Source organism: Panthera pardus, unplaced genomic scaffold, assembly GCF_024362965.1.
Source record: "Panthera pardus isolate Hobbes unplaced genomic scaffold, ASM2436296v1 HiC_scaffold_4, whole genome shotgun sequence".
In the NCBI taxonomy this organism is placed as follows: Eukaryota; Metazoa; Chordata; class Mammalia; order Carnivora; family Felidae; genus Panthera; species Panthera pardus.
Genome location: NW_026526969.1, coordinates 12140635 through 12154013, shown reverse-complemented (window position 1 = coordinate 12154013; position 13379 = coordinate 12140635). Strand labels below are relative to the sequence as shown.

The 13379-nt window shown below is 59.7% G+C and overlaps 1 protein-coding gene across 1 annotated transcript; it reads right to left on the bottom strand.

The window, feature by feature from the left end:
• Window positions 1–2346: 2346 nt before the first annotated feature.
• Window positions 2347–5875, bottom strand: ACTB (actin beta). Its single transcript, XM_053894125.1, has 6 exons — window positions 5742–5875; window positions 4889–5017; window positions 4452–4691; window positions 3569–4007; window positions 3298–3479; window positions 2347–3173 (listed from the first exon to the last, which is right to left on the bottom strand). The coding sequence occupies exons 2-6, from the start codon at window positions 5009–5011 to the stop codon at window positions 3030–3032; spliced, it is 1128 nt and encodes a 375-aa protein (XP_053750100.1). The 5' UTR covers window positions 5012–5017; window positions 5742–5875; the 3' UTR covers window positions 2347–3029.
• Window positions 5876–13379: the final 7504 nt, after the last annotated feature.

Genomic DNA, 13379 nt, shown 5'->3' with positions numbered 1-13379 from the left:
TTTTATTTTATTTTATTTTATATATTAGGGAGAGAATGCGTAAGCAGAGTATGGGGGGCGGAAAGAGAGAGAGAGAGAGAGAGAGAGAGAGAGAGAGAGAATCTTAAGCAGGCTTCTTGGCCAGCATGGAGCCGGACAAGGGGCTAAATCCCATGACGCTGGGACCACGACCTGAGCCGAAATCAAGAGTCAGACACTTAACCGACTGAATCACTCGGGGGCCCCAGATCTTTTATTTTTCTTTTTGTTCAAAAGAGACAGAGGCACCTGGGTCGCTCAGTCAGGTTAAGCATCCGACTCTTGACTCTTGATTTCGGCTCGGGGCACGGTCTCACGGTTCATGGGTTCAAGCCCAGTGTCCGGCCCCACACTGATAGTAAGGAGCTTGCTTCCGATTCTCTGTCTCTGTCTCTTCCTTCCCCCCGCTTGCTATCTCTCTCTCTCTCTCTGTCTCTCAAAAATAAACATTTTTTAAAAAGAGAGACAAAATGATACGTGCTTTTTCCTCCTTTTTAAATCTGTATTTCTTAGTTTCTTTTTTCCAGTTTTACTGAGGTACAATTTGCAGGGTTTTGATGTGTGTGAGCACCCGTGACACCCTCCGCCAGTCGATATGAACAAAAGCGTGTGCCCCTGCGGTCCTGCCTCCTTCCTCACATGGAGCCTCTGCTTTTTCTCCTCCTTGTCACAACCAGTAATCGTACCTTATTTGTTGGCCTAATATCAGGTTTCCCCCTTACACCGGGTGCCTCATGCCGGCAGGAAGCACATCTGGTTTGTTCTCCACTGGTCCCCAGCCCCTGGCGCCCTGCCTGGCACAAACAGTGGCTGGACAGAGGAAGGAAGGAAGGAGGAAGGCAAGAAAGAAAGGCAGGCTAGCATACAGTGGGCACTTAATAGATGCTTATGGCATGAAATAAGTGGTCCAAGGTGGAAACTTGCAGGGCAGGGCCCAGGGCTCATCATCGCCACTGAATGGGACCAGAAGAGCTGGAACTGACCTGGGGGGCGGGCAGTGGGAGGGGGACTTCATGCATGTCAAAGCCTGCTGCCCGGGCCTCTAAGACAGAAACATCCTGGGCACTTTGCTGTCCCACCTCCCGCAGGCAAGCTGCATACAGGTCAGAGGTAGCCCAGGAGCCGGGAGGGAACAAGACTGCTTCTGGAGCCCACGCCGCCCCGTGGCATGTTATGTACAGAACTAGGAAACCTTGCAGAGGTGAGCTGGGGGATCAGTCACAAGCTCCTGCTGGGTGTTGGAAGCCATCAGGTCTTAGAAGAGTCTCCTTCCCACTAAGCAAGAGTCACCTTGCACGTAGAGTGGAATTACCTCCAAACCCGCCCCAGTTCCATAGGACTCTGGGCACGTCCTGCCCACCGGAAGGTCTCTGCTCCTCCTAAGATGGGAGGCAGTGGGCCACCACATCCCCAAGGGCCATGGCACCCGTGCCCCACAAGGGTGGGGCCTTGTGCTGGAGGGAGCCGGGATTCCCGCAAGGGCAGGGCCCCCTCAAGGCCTCAAATCTGGATGGACTTGGGGGCACTCAGTCTCTGGAGATACAAAAGCCAAGCGGCATCCTGCATGAAGGTCCCCACCCACTCTCCCTCCCAGTGGCAGCTTGGAGCTGAGGGAAGCCAGGCTGGCCCTTGGCTTTCACTTGGGAGCACTCCATTACCAAGCTGACCTCCAGTGCCAGGCAGACCCTGCCCCTGCAGGGTCTCGGGACAACTAGGTCAAGCCTGAGCTTGAAGAAAACTGGGCCCGGAGCGCTCAGGAAGGCACGAGGCAGAATCCAGAGCTCTCCCCCAGAGGAACTGGGGCATTCTCGGCCAAGCTGACATGCCCTCCCCCAACCACGGAGCTGCCCTGCAGAATCCTACAAAATACCTTTGGCTGCATCCGAAATACCGGTCCAGGTAAGCTAGCAGTACAGGTGGAACCCCAAACCCCACCCTCAGTGTCCCAGGCCCCTCAGGAAGGCCAAGGATGAAGACAAAGGCATGTGCTGCCTAGGAGCCCACTCTTCCAAAGGACACCAAGTTCAGGGGGCCCTCTCCAAAGAGCCCTCCACTGAATGGAGGCTACATGGACCACTGTCCTCCCCTTCCACAGTCCAAGACCCCGCTCTTTCCTGAAGCATCTGGACCTCAGAACTCTGAGAAATAGGGGTACGTGGTGGATAGCTAGAGGGCCAGGCCAGGATCTAACTCCCTCCTACCCATATCCCACCCCCAGGACTATTCGATGTCAGGGTTAGATGCACCTCGAACCCCCTTCCCTTCGTGGTAGGGAAGGCTTGGTCCCTGCTGCCCCACCCTTCTCCCCAATACCCAAGAAGCCACATCTTCTCTCTTTAAGGTGTGCACTTTATTGATCTGGTCTCAAGTCAGTGTACAGGGAAGCCCTGACTGCCTGTGCCTCAACCCCACTCCCAGGGAGACCAAAAGCCTTCATACATCTGAAATTGGGGGGGGGGGGGGACAAAAAAGGGGGACCACGATGGCAGACCATTCAAAATAAAACAAAAAGAACAAGTATTAAGGCGAAGATTAAAAAAAATTTGGACTACATAATTTACACCAAAGCAATGTGATCACCCTCGCCTGTGTGGACTTGGGCGAGGACTGGCCCTTCTCCTCAGGGAGAAATGGGGTGGCTTTTGGGAAGGCAAGGGACTTCCTGTAACAATGCATCTCACGGTATTTGGAATGACTATTAAAAAAAAAAGAACAATGTACAGTCAAGGTCCTCGGCCACACCGTAGAACTGTGGGGGTGCTCGCTCCAACCAGCTGCTGTCACCTTCGCCGTTCCAGTTTTTAAATCCTGAGTCAAGCGCCAAAAACAAAAACAAAAAAAAAAACGAAAAAAAAAAACCAAAAAACAAAATCCAAAAACAAAAAAAATTTAAAAAAAAAACCAAAAAAACAAAACCGAAAAACAAATAAAGCCATGCCAATCTCATCTGTTTTCTGCGCAAGTTAGGTTTTGTCAAGAAAGGGTGTAACGCAACTAAAGTAACAGTCCGCCTAGAAGCATTTGCGGTGGACGATGGAGGGGCCGGACTCGTCATACTCCTGCTTGCTGATCCACATCTGCTGGAAGGTGGACAGCGAGGCCAGGATGGAGCCACCGATCCACACGGAGTACTTGCGCTCAGGGGGTGCGATGATCTGAAGAGAGAAGGGGGCGGTCAGCAGCCCCGCAGGTGGAGGGGGCGCAGCCGGGAGAGCCCGCCCCCGGCCCACCCCACGCCAAGCGCCCAGGCCGGCCAGCTCAGGCTGGGCCAGCACCCACCTTGATCTTCATCGTGCTGGGCGCCAGGGCGGTGATCTCCTTCTGCATCCGGTCAGCGATGCCGGGGTACATGGTGGTCCCCCCAGACAGCACCGTGTTGGCGTAGAGGTCCTTGCGGATGTCGACGTCGCACTTCATGATGGAGTTGAAGGTAGTTTCGTGGATGCCACAGGATTCCATGCCTGAGAGGAAACCGAAGCCAGACTTAGCTTCCGGGGTGGCCACAAGGGGGACCCCTCTGAGGGAGGGCCAGGAAGGCCGGCTCACTTACCCAGGAAGGAAGGCTGGAAGAGCGCCTCGGGGCAGCGGAACCGCTCGTTGCCGATGGTGATCACCTGCCCGTCGGGCAGCTCGTAGCTCTTCTCCAGGGAGGAAGAGGACGCGGCGGTGGCCATCTCCTGCTCGAAGTCCAAGGCCACGTAGCAGAGCTTCTCCTTGATGTCACGCACAATTTCCCGCTCGGCGGTGGTGGTGAAGCTGTAGCCGCGCTCCGTGAGGATCTTCATGAGGTAGTCCGTCAGGTCCCGGCCAGCCAGGTCCAGACGCAGGATGGCGTGGGGCAGGGCGTACCCCTCGTAGATGGGCACAGTGTGGGTGACCCCGTCCCCGGAGTCCATCACGATGCCGGTGGTGCGGCCAGAGGCGTACAGGGACAGCACGGCCTGGATGGCCACGTACATGGCCGGGGTGTTGAAGGTCTCGAACATGATCTGTAAGGAGAGGAGCCCCTGTCACGCTCGGCAAACCACCAGAGGCAGCCAGGCCAGACTGGGGACATGCAGAAAAGTGCAAAAACACAGCTAAATGTGCTGGGGATCCCGGGATGGGGATTCACTTCAGACCTACTGTGCACCTACTGAAATACACACTCCAAGGCCGCTTGACAACCAGCCTCATTGGCTTTGTCTCGCAAGCCAGTGTTAGTACCTACACCCACAGCGTTTTATAGCCTCAAACACCTAATCAGAAAGGCAAACACCAGAAAAAGATTCCATCTGGGAAAAAGCAAATAGAACCTGCAGAGTTCCAAAGGAGACTCAGGTCAGAGAAGAAAGTCCTAGGAGAATGGCAGAAGAAAGAACAAGTGAGAAAGGGCACAGAAGAGCAAGGAAGGACGGGGGTGGCCGCCCGCGAGAGGCCAGCGGGCCACTGACCTGGGTCATCTTCTCACGGTTGGCCTTGGGGTTCAGGGGGGCCTCGGTCAGCAGCACTGGGTGCTCCTCGGGGGCCACACGCAGCTCGTTGTAGAAAGTGTGATGCCAGATCTTCTCCATGTCGTCCCAGTTGGTGACAATACCGTGCTCGATGGGGTACTTCAGGGTCAGGATGCCCCTCTTGCTCTGGGCCTCATCGCCCACGTAGGAGTCCTTCTGGCCCATACCCACCATCACGCCCTACGGAGCGAGAGGAGAGGTCAGCGCGAGCCTGGGGCCATCGACCTCCCCCCAACCCCCCCCCCCCCCCCCGCCCCGAGAACCAAGGACAGGGCAGGGCCTCCCCTGCGAAGGGGCCCTCGTGCGTGGTAGCGCCTGTTCCCGGGAGTGGAGGCCCCACCCCCTCCCCAAGTCAAAAGCCCAGGTTGGAGCCCTACCTGGTGCCGGGGGCGCCCCACGATGGAAGGGAAGACGGCCCGTGGGGCATCGTCGCCCGCGAAGCCGGCCTTGCACATGCCGGAGCCGTTGTCGACCACGAGCGCAGCAATATCATCATCCATGGCGAACTGCGGGAAGAGCCTCGCCTGAGTCGGGGGGTCGGGTGGGGCCGCCCCCGCCCTGCCCACTTCCGGCGCGCCGCGGCCTCGAGCCGCCAGGGGGCGCCGGCGCGCGCCCACAACGGGGACAAAGGCAGCTCGGCCGGCAGCGTTATTACCATAAAAGGCAAACGCTGGTTGGAGGCGGCCCCGCGGCGCGCGGCAGGAAGCCAGGCCCCCGCCCCCTCCCCACACCCGGGGCAAGCTCCGCCTCCGCCCCGTTTAAAAAACGCCGGCCGGCCTGGCGCGCGGCGGCCACGCCCGCGGGAGCCGGCGGCGCGGGGAGGAAGTGCGCGCAGGCGCTCTAGCGCCGCGGCGACCCCACCCCTTCCGGCCGGCCGCGCCGCCCTCACCCTGGCCGCGGCTCCGGGCCCCGAGCGCGCACGCGCACGCGCAGCCATGTCCCCAGCCCCCACCCTGCCGGCGGACCCGCCGCGCCCACCCACCCACCGTGCCGCCAGAGCAAGCAAACCGCCCGCTGCCGCACAAAGACCCGCGGCCGCCCTGGCCTGGGCCGCAAGCACCCCGGGGGCGCGCGACGTGAGCGCAGCCCCGGCCCGATCGAGGGGCGCGAGAGCCCCACTGCCCGCGCCCGGCGGCGCTCCCGGAGCGAGGCCGGTGGCCGAGGGGCTCTTCCACCCCGAGAAGGAAGAGGCGCGGGGCCGCCGTGCTCCCGGCCGGCCCGGGGCCTTACCTGAGAGCGGTGTAAACCGGCGGCGGCGACGGAGGAGCGGCGAGGGCGAGGGGCCTGTGCTCGCGGAGTGGACGCGGTCTCGGCTGTGGCTGTGCGTCGCGTCGCCGGGTTTTATAGGGCGGCGCCGCGGCAGCTCGAGCCATAAAAGGCAACTTTCGGAACGGCGTGCGCTGATTGGCCCCGCGCCGCTCACTCACCGGCCTCGCCGCACAGTGCAGCATTTTTTTACCCCCACTCCCCTCCTTTTGCAAAAAAAAAAAAAAAAAAAAGAGGGAGAGAGAGAGAGAGAGAACGAGCCGGGCTGGGAGAGAGCGAGAGCGAGATTGAGGAAGAGGAGGAGAGAGAGAGTTTTGGCGTTGGCCGCACTTGGGTGCTGGGCCCATGGGCCGCCGCCCCTCTGGGCAGTGCCTGGTCCGCCCCGCGTGTCCCCCACCCCGGGACCCTCGGGTGTGGATGTCACATGAGCAGTGAGCGCCCCGGTGGGCAAGGGTCAGCACGGATGCGAGGGTCCCTGGTTGGTGTGGGTGCATGCTTAAAGAGCAGTTGCAGGGGAAGAATTGGTCAACATTAACTCAGCTGCCTAGAAAGCCTGGATTGGGGTGAGGGAGTGGGGGCTCTGGCTGGGAGTGCTCAGCTTGCTGAGTTAGGGACATTACCACTCAGACCTGGGCTGAGGAGTAGGTATGGCGTGGGGGAGTCAGCGGGCTTGTGGCCACTCACTCGACCGGGCCTCAGAAACAGGACAGGCAGCAAGAGCCAGGGGCTGGAAGTTCCCCGTGAAGAGGGCTCCAAGCCTCCCCTGCCGCAGGCCTGGACGGAGGTGGGCTCTGTAGAGCAGAGACACTGTTCCCATGGAGCCAGGCTGCTTCTAAGAGCTGCCTGGTCACACCCAGCCAAGGCCAGGCCAGAGCCGTTAGCCTGTGACCCAGGCAGCTGCTGGCGAAGGCAGGCAGGGGTGCCCGGCACGGCTCTGGGGCCTGGGGCCCACCATCCATCGTCTGTGTGTCATGTGTAGCCGCAGCTGAACTGTCCTGGACCATCTGGAGGCTGTTGAGCACTGGGGAAGGACCCTTAATGCCCCCAAAGACGAGTTAGGTTGAGGGGGGGCGGGGTGGTAGGGACAGTAGGTGAGGACCAGCTGCCCTCAGACAAGACCCTCTTCATGTCACCTTTTCCTGCCCCAGGTCCCTCCACCAAACATTGGGCAAGACCTGGGTGCCCAGAGTGTTCTGGATGGTTCCCTGCTCCGAGAGCAGCCAGTCTGGGCAGGCAGAGCCTGTACCCAGATGGTGGCCAACAATGATCAGCGTGTGGCAGACGGAGCCAGCGCCCACGGGACCCCAGAGTGGCATCTGGCTCAGCCTAGAGGACCGCGTACCTCCTTGGAGGTGGTGACAGGAAGCTGACTTTTCACACGGAAAACGGGAAGGGTGGTCCGGGCAGGGGTGCTAGCCTGTAGCCACTGGTCTCTCTTTCTGGGCACCCTAGGGCACACACAGTAGGTGGTCCTGAAGCCTGTGTTGAAACCAGTGAACCATTCGTCCATATATGGATGTGGAATCTGTGGCCGGAGAAGAGGTGGCCTGGTCCTGCCCACTATAGGTGGCTGGTGGCAGGGCACTTTGGAAGTCGTGGAGGCCCCAGCCAGGTGGGAAGGGTGACCAGTACCCAGCATGCAGCAGAACCATCAGGCTCAGAGCTGTGCCCCCGCATCCCCAGAGAACTGCCACGGGGACTGGCTCCCCTATCACCGCTCCGGGCTTGGGGGATGTTCCTAGCCAGTCCACTCCCTGCCTCCCGGGGACTGCCCTGTCCCCGGCCTCGTATCTCTCAGTCGTGGGCATCTGGCCAGCCAGTTGCCTTGGGGCCTGCCAGGCCTGCGTTTCAGGGGCTGGGGAGCAACCCTCTTTCTGCCTGTTGGTGAGGGCTGCTTGTGGCCATTCACCGAGCCCCGAGGGGTGCTGGGCAGGCTGGGACTGGGGCGACAGGGCAAGGGATGGGCAACTCTAGGGTGGTTTCCGGCAGCTACGTGGGGCAAAGAGCAGGCCTTCTCCATAACCAGGGCCTGTGCTGTCACCTCACCTCCTCTCCACCAGGGGTGGGCCACGGGGCAGGAACACCAGCCCAACCTGACCTGGGACCGAAACGCTCCCCGCCCCGTGTCTGCAGCAGCCATTTCCTGATGCTCTCCTACACGTCCTTCAAGGCCCATCGCAGAAGGCCCGTCTCCCCTCTATGGGGGAGCCCTTTAGCATCTGCAACCTACACTGTCCCTCCCACTTAAGACCACTGCACTCGGCCTCCTCCACGGACCGTGAGCCCTGGCACCCACCTCTTCCTGCCAGACCCTCCCCAGGGCCACTGCTGGAGTATTCTCAGCCTTCCCAAAGGACCCTGGGAAGAAGATGGAGGGTTGAGAGGGGGGCTGGGCCACAAGCCTAGGGGGAGGGGAGGAGAAAAAGAGGAAGTGAAGCGGGCAGGAGGAAGGGGGAGGAGACCTGCCGGAGAGGAAGTGAACAGGTTCTTCGCTTGGGAACTTTGTCCTTGCAGGGAGTTTTCAGAGCTGTCACTGACGGCTGCACAGTCCCCGAGCCTTAGCCTGGCTCAGCCAATGGGGACCTCACCTGCTTTCTGGTGTTTTTTTTTTTTTCCCCCTCTTGTGGTTCCCCCACCTGGCAAGGCGTCCCAGCAGGGGACATTTACAGCCCTCCTAAAGGACCACTCCCTGGCCCTCTCTAGAGAAATGGCCACGCTGCCAGGTGAGGACCCCAACTCCCACTTCTCAGAGGAAGAAAGCAACGTGTAGCTGAGGAGGGATGTGTGGCCTGTGGACTTTGGCTCTGGGAGAGTGGAGACACCGGGCCCAGAAGGTGATCAGTGACGGCGAACTGGTGGATGAGGGCATGGGACACTCTAGCAAACACACATCCTCTCTACAGATGAGGAAACTGAGGCAGGACTGCAGTCCAGCATGAAGGACACTAGGTGCAGGGCCCCTGGGGAGCCTCACGCTGCCCCTCCCTGGTAGATTGTCCTGTGGAGTGTCCCCAGGGACTGGGTCCAAAGGCTGTTCCAAGGTCTGAATTCTTGGATTCTACCTCCTCCTGGGTGCTTATCTCCTAGGGCCCAAAGAGGACAGCCACCAGCCTTTGGTCACATAACAATTGGTCCTGAGGCCCCTGTCCGGCTGCCCCTTTCCCCTGCCCTCCTCCCCTGCTCGTAGGGTAGTCTCAAAAGGAGATTGTGGACCTTGGGATTCCTGAGGGACTGGGCTTGGGTTTCCTGTGCCTCCTGCCCGACTTTTCCTTTGCCTCAGGGCCAGCTCTTTGGGATGCCCCCTCCAGGAAGCCTGCCATGATTGCCTCCTTCCTCTACCCTATCAACCGTAGCTTTCCTGCTCAGGGGAAAGAAACAACCCAGCCAGGGATCACACAGCTAGGGCACAGCCAGGAGCCAAACCTCCTGCATCACGGGGCTCTTGCCTCCAGTGCACCAGCACCAACCGGCCAGGCCCTCTTCCAGAGTGGAATAGCACCAGGGCACTGTTTTGAGCAACACCCTGAATCAAGCAGGTGTGATCCCTGAGACAGACCTCAAATGAGAGAGCGAAAGAGAACACGCTCCCTCTGCCACCTACGAAGGAAAGCAGCGGGTCTCCTCAGGGAGGGGGGAGCTTCTTAAAGGGCAGTCAAGGAGCACCCCCTCGCCGCCGCCTCCCCTCCCCCCCAGGTGAGCAGCCAGCTGATGGGGCTCCCATCAGGAGACAGGAGGGCTGGGCTGGGCCCTGTGTATTCTCCTGGGCAGCAGCCAGGGCCTTGGTCCCCACCCAGGCCTGGCCTCTAGCCAGAGTCTCCTAGGGCCTCAGCCTGCTCAGGGCTATCCCTGCTCCCCGACAATCATCCCGCCCCCCCCCAAGGGGGATCCCCGCCCTGGAGCCGCTGGGAACTTCTGACACTTCTTGGGAGAGTTTTAAAAAATCCTTAAAAATCACCGCCTTTCTTCCTGTGCCCCAGGGCGCACGACACCGACAAAGGCCAGGCCCTCCTGGGAAGTTCCCAGCCTTGCTCACTTGACTTAATTTGCAGAAACAGAAGGCGAGGCTCCCTGGACTCCCCCACTACACGCACCAGCCAAGGCCCTTCTTCTTGCCCCCGACCTGACCCGCTGCTGGGAAGGCTTGCTGTCCCCGTCCCACAGATGAGAAACCCAGGCGACCCACACAGACCCTGAGTGTTGACAGGGAGCTGGCCCGTGGGAGCCACAGACCCTTCCAGGCGAACTGGGGAGTGTGGGGAGACTGGGGCGTTCCCACGTCCCCCGCAGTTGTCCTGGGAGGGTCTTGAGGCCCACGTGCCTGGAGAGGGAGCTGATCTGCCCAAAGCCACCTAGAGACCAAGGCAGGCAGCCTTCGGATACCCTGGGGGGTGGGCAACACACCCAGTGGGAGTCACAGGGACAGGAGGTGCCACACAGACCTTGCACTTTGGGCCTCTGACCCTGGGCTGTGATAAAAGGCAAGGGGCATCTGACACCCAGGGCGTCCGGAGCAGTGTGCTGGGGTCTGCGGTCCTGGCCCCGGGGCCCCAGCACCCAGGGGTGTGGTCAGTGTTGGGGCTCAACCCCTTCCTGGCCGGGTGGACTTCTCCCTGCTACTCTCCTATGGGGCTCTGGGGGTGCTAGAATGGCTGAGGAGCTGGGGGAGGGGAGGGAGGGAAGGAGGGAAGGCCGACCCTCCTGGAGGGCCCAAGGAAGTGAAAGGGGAACGGAGAAGGGGGAAGGAGGTGCTGGAAAGTGTGGGTGGGCAGGGCCGCTGACTCAGAGGCCAGGCACACTCACCTCAGAGCCAGGCCTGGCCTCCCCGGTCCATGAGAGTCCCTGAAGGCCTGCCCTGACCAGAGCGGCACCACACAGAAACCTCGCCTCTCCCCTGCCGGCTGAGCTGGAATCTCCCCATTTCTCAGACTAGCAAACTGAGGCCAGCGACCACAAGACTTGGCTCTGCAGTTAAGAGCACACTGCTGCCGGACCGCCACACCGCCGGTGGGCAGTGGTAAAGCCAGCCAGGCTCTAAGGCTGTGCTCAGCCACCCTGCCTGGCCGTGGGGTACAACACGGGGCTCCACGTGGGGCACTCCCCAGCTGTCGCCGCTTCTCCAGCCTCGGGGCCTGGGGCCCATCCAAGTGGAAACCTGATCAGTCATGGCCACGTAGCTGCGTAACTAGGCCCTGCCCAGCCAGAAATCTCGGCTGCTGCTGGGCTCGCCAGCAACCTGAGCCGGCTCTGTGTCTGGGCTTCCTGATGTCTCCCAGTGCCTGGCCCCGTGCCAGCTGCTGGGGACCCGGGGGGCCCCCTGGCCTGCACTGTCCACTGGGGATGCAGTCCTGACACGATGAGATTGGTCCTGTGCTAGCCCAGAGAAGAGGCATAGGTCTCGGGCTTGGGTTGTGATGGCTCAGGTAGAGAAGGGGTTTCCCCTGTAGAGTGGCCTCTGTTGGGGGCCAGGAACAGCGGCCAGGGCTCCCAGTCCCCTCGTTTCCCGGATCACTAGGGTATCATTTGGGCTATCTCATTAAGTCAACGCGACTGCTGAGACCCCTGGCGTTGGGGATGACAGTGGAGGGAGTGACACACAGATGTGCTCACAGCGGTGACCCAGAATGTGCAGTGATGGTGCCTTCTTACCATAGCCGGAGTGAAAAGAGCCCAGAGCAGGTGGGGAACCCCAGGAAGGAGTGCAGCCTCCTCCCTGCTCCATGAGGCCCCGCAGAATGGCCGGCTCAGCACAATGTCTTCTGGGGACCCCAGTCTTTCCTTCTTGGAAACACTTTCAGGCTTTGCGCTAAGGAAGATCGTGTTCTGTCGCTCACCCATCGGATGCCCTTGGAAAGTGACTCAGCATCTCTGGGCCCAGGGTCCGCAAGACCACATGTGGATGGCATTGTCTGGGTGGGCCTTTCAGCAGCTTGTCGTGGACATCCTTGAAGCCGGCCACCACCCAGCTCCTTAACAAAAGAGAAACCAAGGCCCAAAGACGGACAGAGGCTGGCCCAGCGTCACACAGGTTATGTGGCAAGTCAGAGCCCAGGCCTGGAAGGCTGGAGGTCTGCACTTTGTGTGCCGCTGGGAGGGCTAAGCAGGTCTGTTGTGAAGGCTACAGGACCCTGCTCCCCTTGGCTAAGAGGGATGACAGCTCTGGGGCACCTGGGTGGCTCAGTCAGTTGGGCATCCAACGCTTGATTTGGATTCAGGTCGTGATCTAACGGTTCGTGAGTTCGAACCCCGTGTTGGGCTCTGTGCTGACAGCTCAGAGCCTGGAGCCTGCTTTGGATTCTGTGTGTGTGTGTGTGTGTGTGTGTGTGTGTGTGTGTCTCTCTCTCTCTGCCCCTCCCTTGCTTGTACTCTCTCCGTTCTCTGTCTCTCTCTCTCAAAAATAAATATTAAAAAATCAAAAAGAAATAAATAAAAAGAAACAAAAAAGAAACAGTGACAAGGGTCCAGTGCTCCTATCGACGTGGCTAAGTCAATTGTGTGTCGGTGGCCTTGGGCAAGTTGCTCTCATCACATGCATAGTCGCAGAGCTGCAGGGAGGGAACAGAAACGCTGGGCCTGCCCAGAGTGAGTACAGGGTGGCCACACCATGGTGACCTTGGGCCGGGCATATTGTGTCTCTGTGGCATGAAGGCCGTACCACCTCTTCTTCCCAGGCTTGAGGGCTCCAGGCAGGGGAGGGGCCGCCAGCCCTCCCTTGGTTCTCTCCCTGCTGGGCCAGCTCCAGGGAGGTGAGGGAGGGAATTGCTGGGAAAGACCCTTCACCCTGCCCCCTGCCCTGCATGTGTGTGTGTGTGTGTGTGTCCCTATGTGAGCCCACAAGACAAATCCAGGTCTCTCCCTGGTCCCTAGGCTTGTCACACACAGAGCAGGACCCTGGAGGGCTGGGTGGTGGGGAGGAGGAAGCTGGGGACTACCACCTTCTCCTTGATGTCCTTTTGGATTGTTTTTCCACCAGAGAATACTGGCATGGCCTTCGGGCAAGGAGGGGAGAGGGAAGGGGGTGGGGGAGTGAGCAAAAGACCGTAAAGAACTTGAAACAAGAAGCCAGCCAAATCTCCAAATCACCGGCAAAGATACAAAAACATGCTCAGGGCGCCTGGGTGGTTCCGTGTGTTAAGCATTTGACTTTGGCTCAAGTCAAGATATCAGGGTTCAGAGCCCCCCGCTGGGCTCTGTGCTAACAGCTCAGAGCCTGGAGCCTGCTTTACATTGTGTGTCTCCCCTTCTCTCTCTGCCCCTCCCCTGCTCATGCTCTGTCTCTCCCTCTCAAAAATAAATAAGTGTTAAAAAATTGAAAAAAAAAAAAAAAGATGCTTAACATCATGGGTCGACGGGAAATGCAAATTAAAACCACACGGAGACGCAGCCTCCTACCCCCAACGGGGGACATGAGAAGGACTGGCAATCCAGGGGTTCCTGGGGACGAGCCACCCTCAGTCCGCGCTGGGATTTCCACAACCGCTTTGGGAAACTTTGAGAATGTGCTTAAAATATCACCCGGCGATTCCTCTCCTAGGTATTTATCCACGAAAAACGAGGTCACGTGTCCAGCAAAAGACACCTGCGGACACGTCCCTACAGACTCAC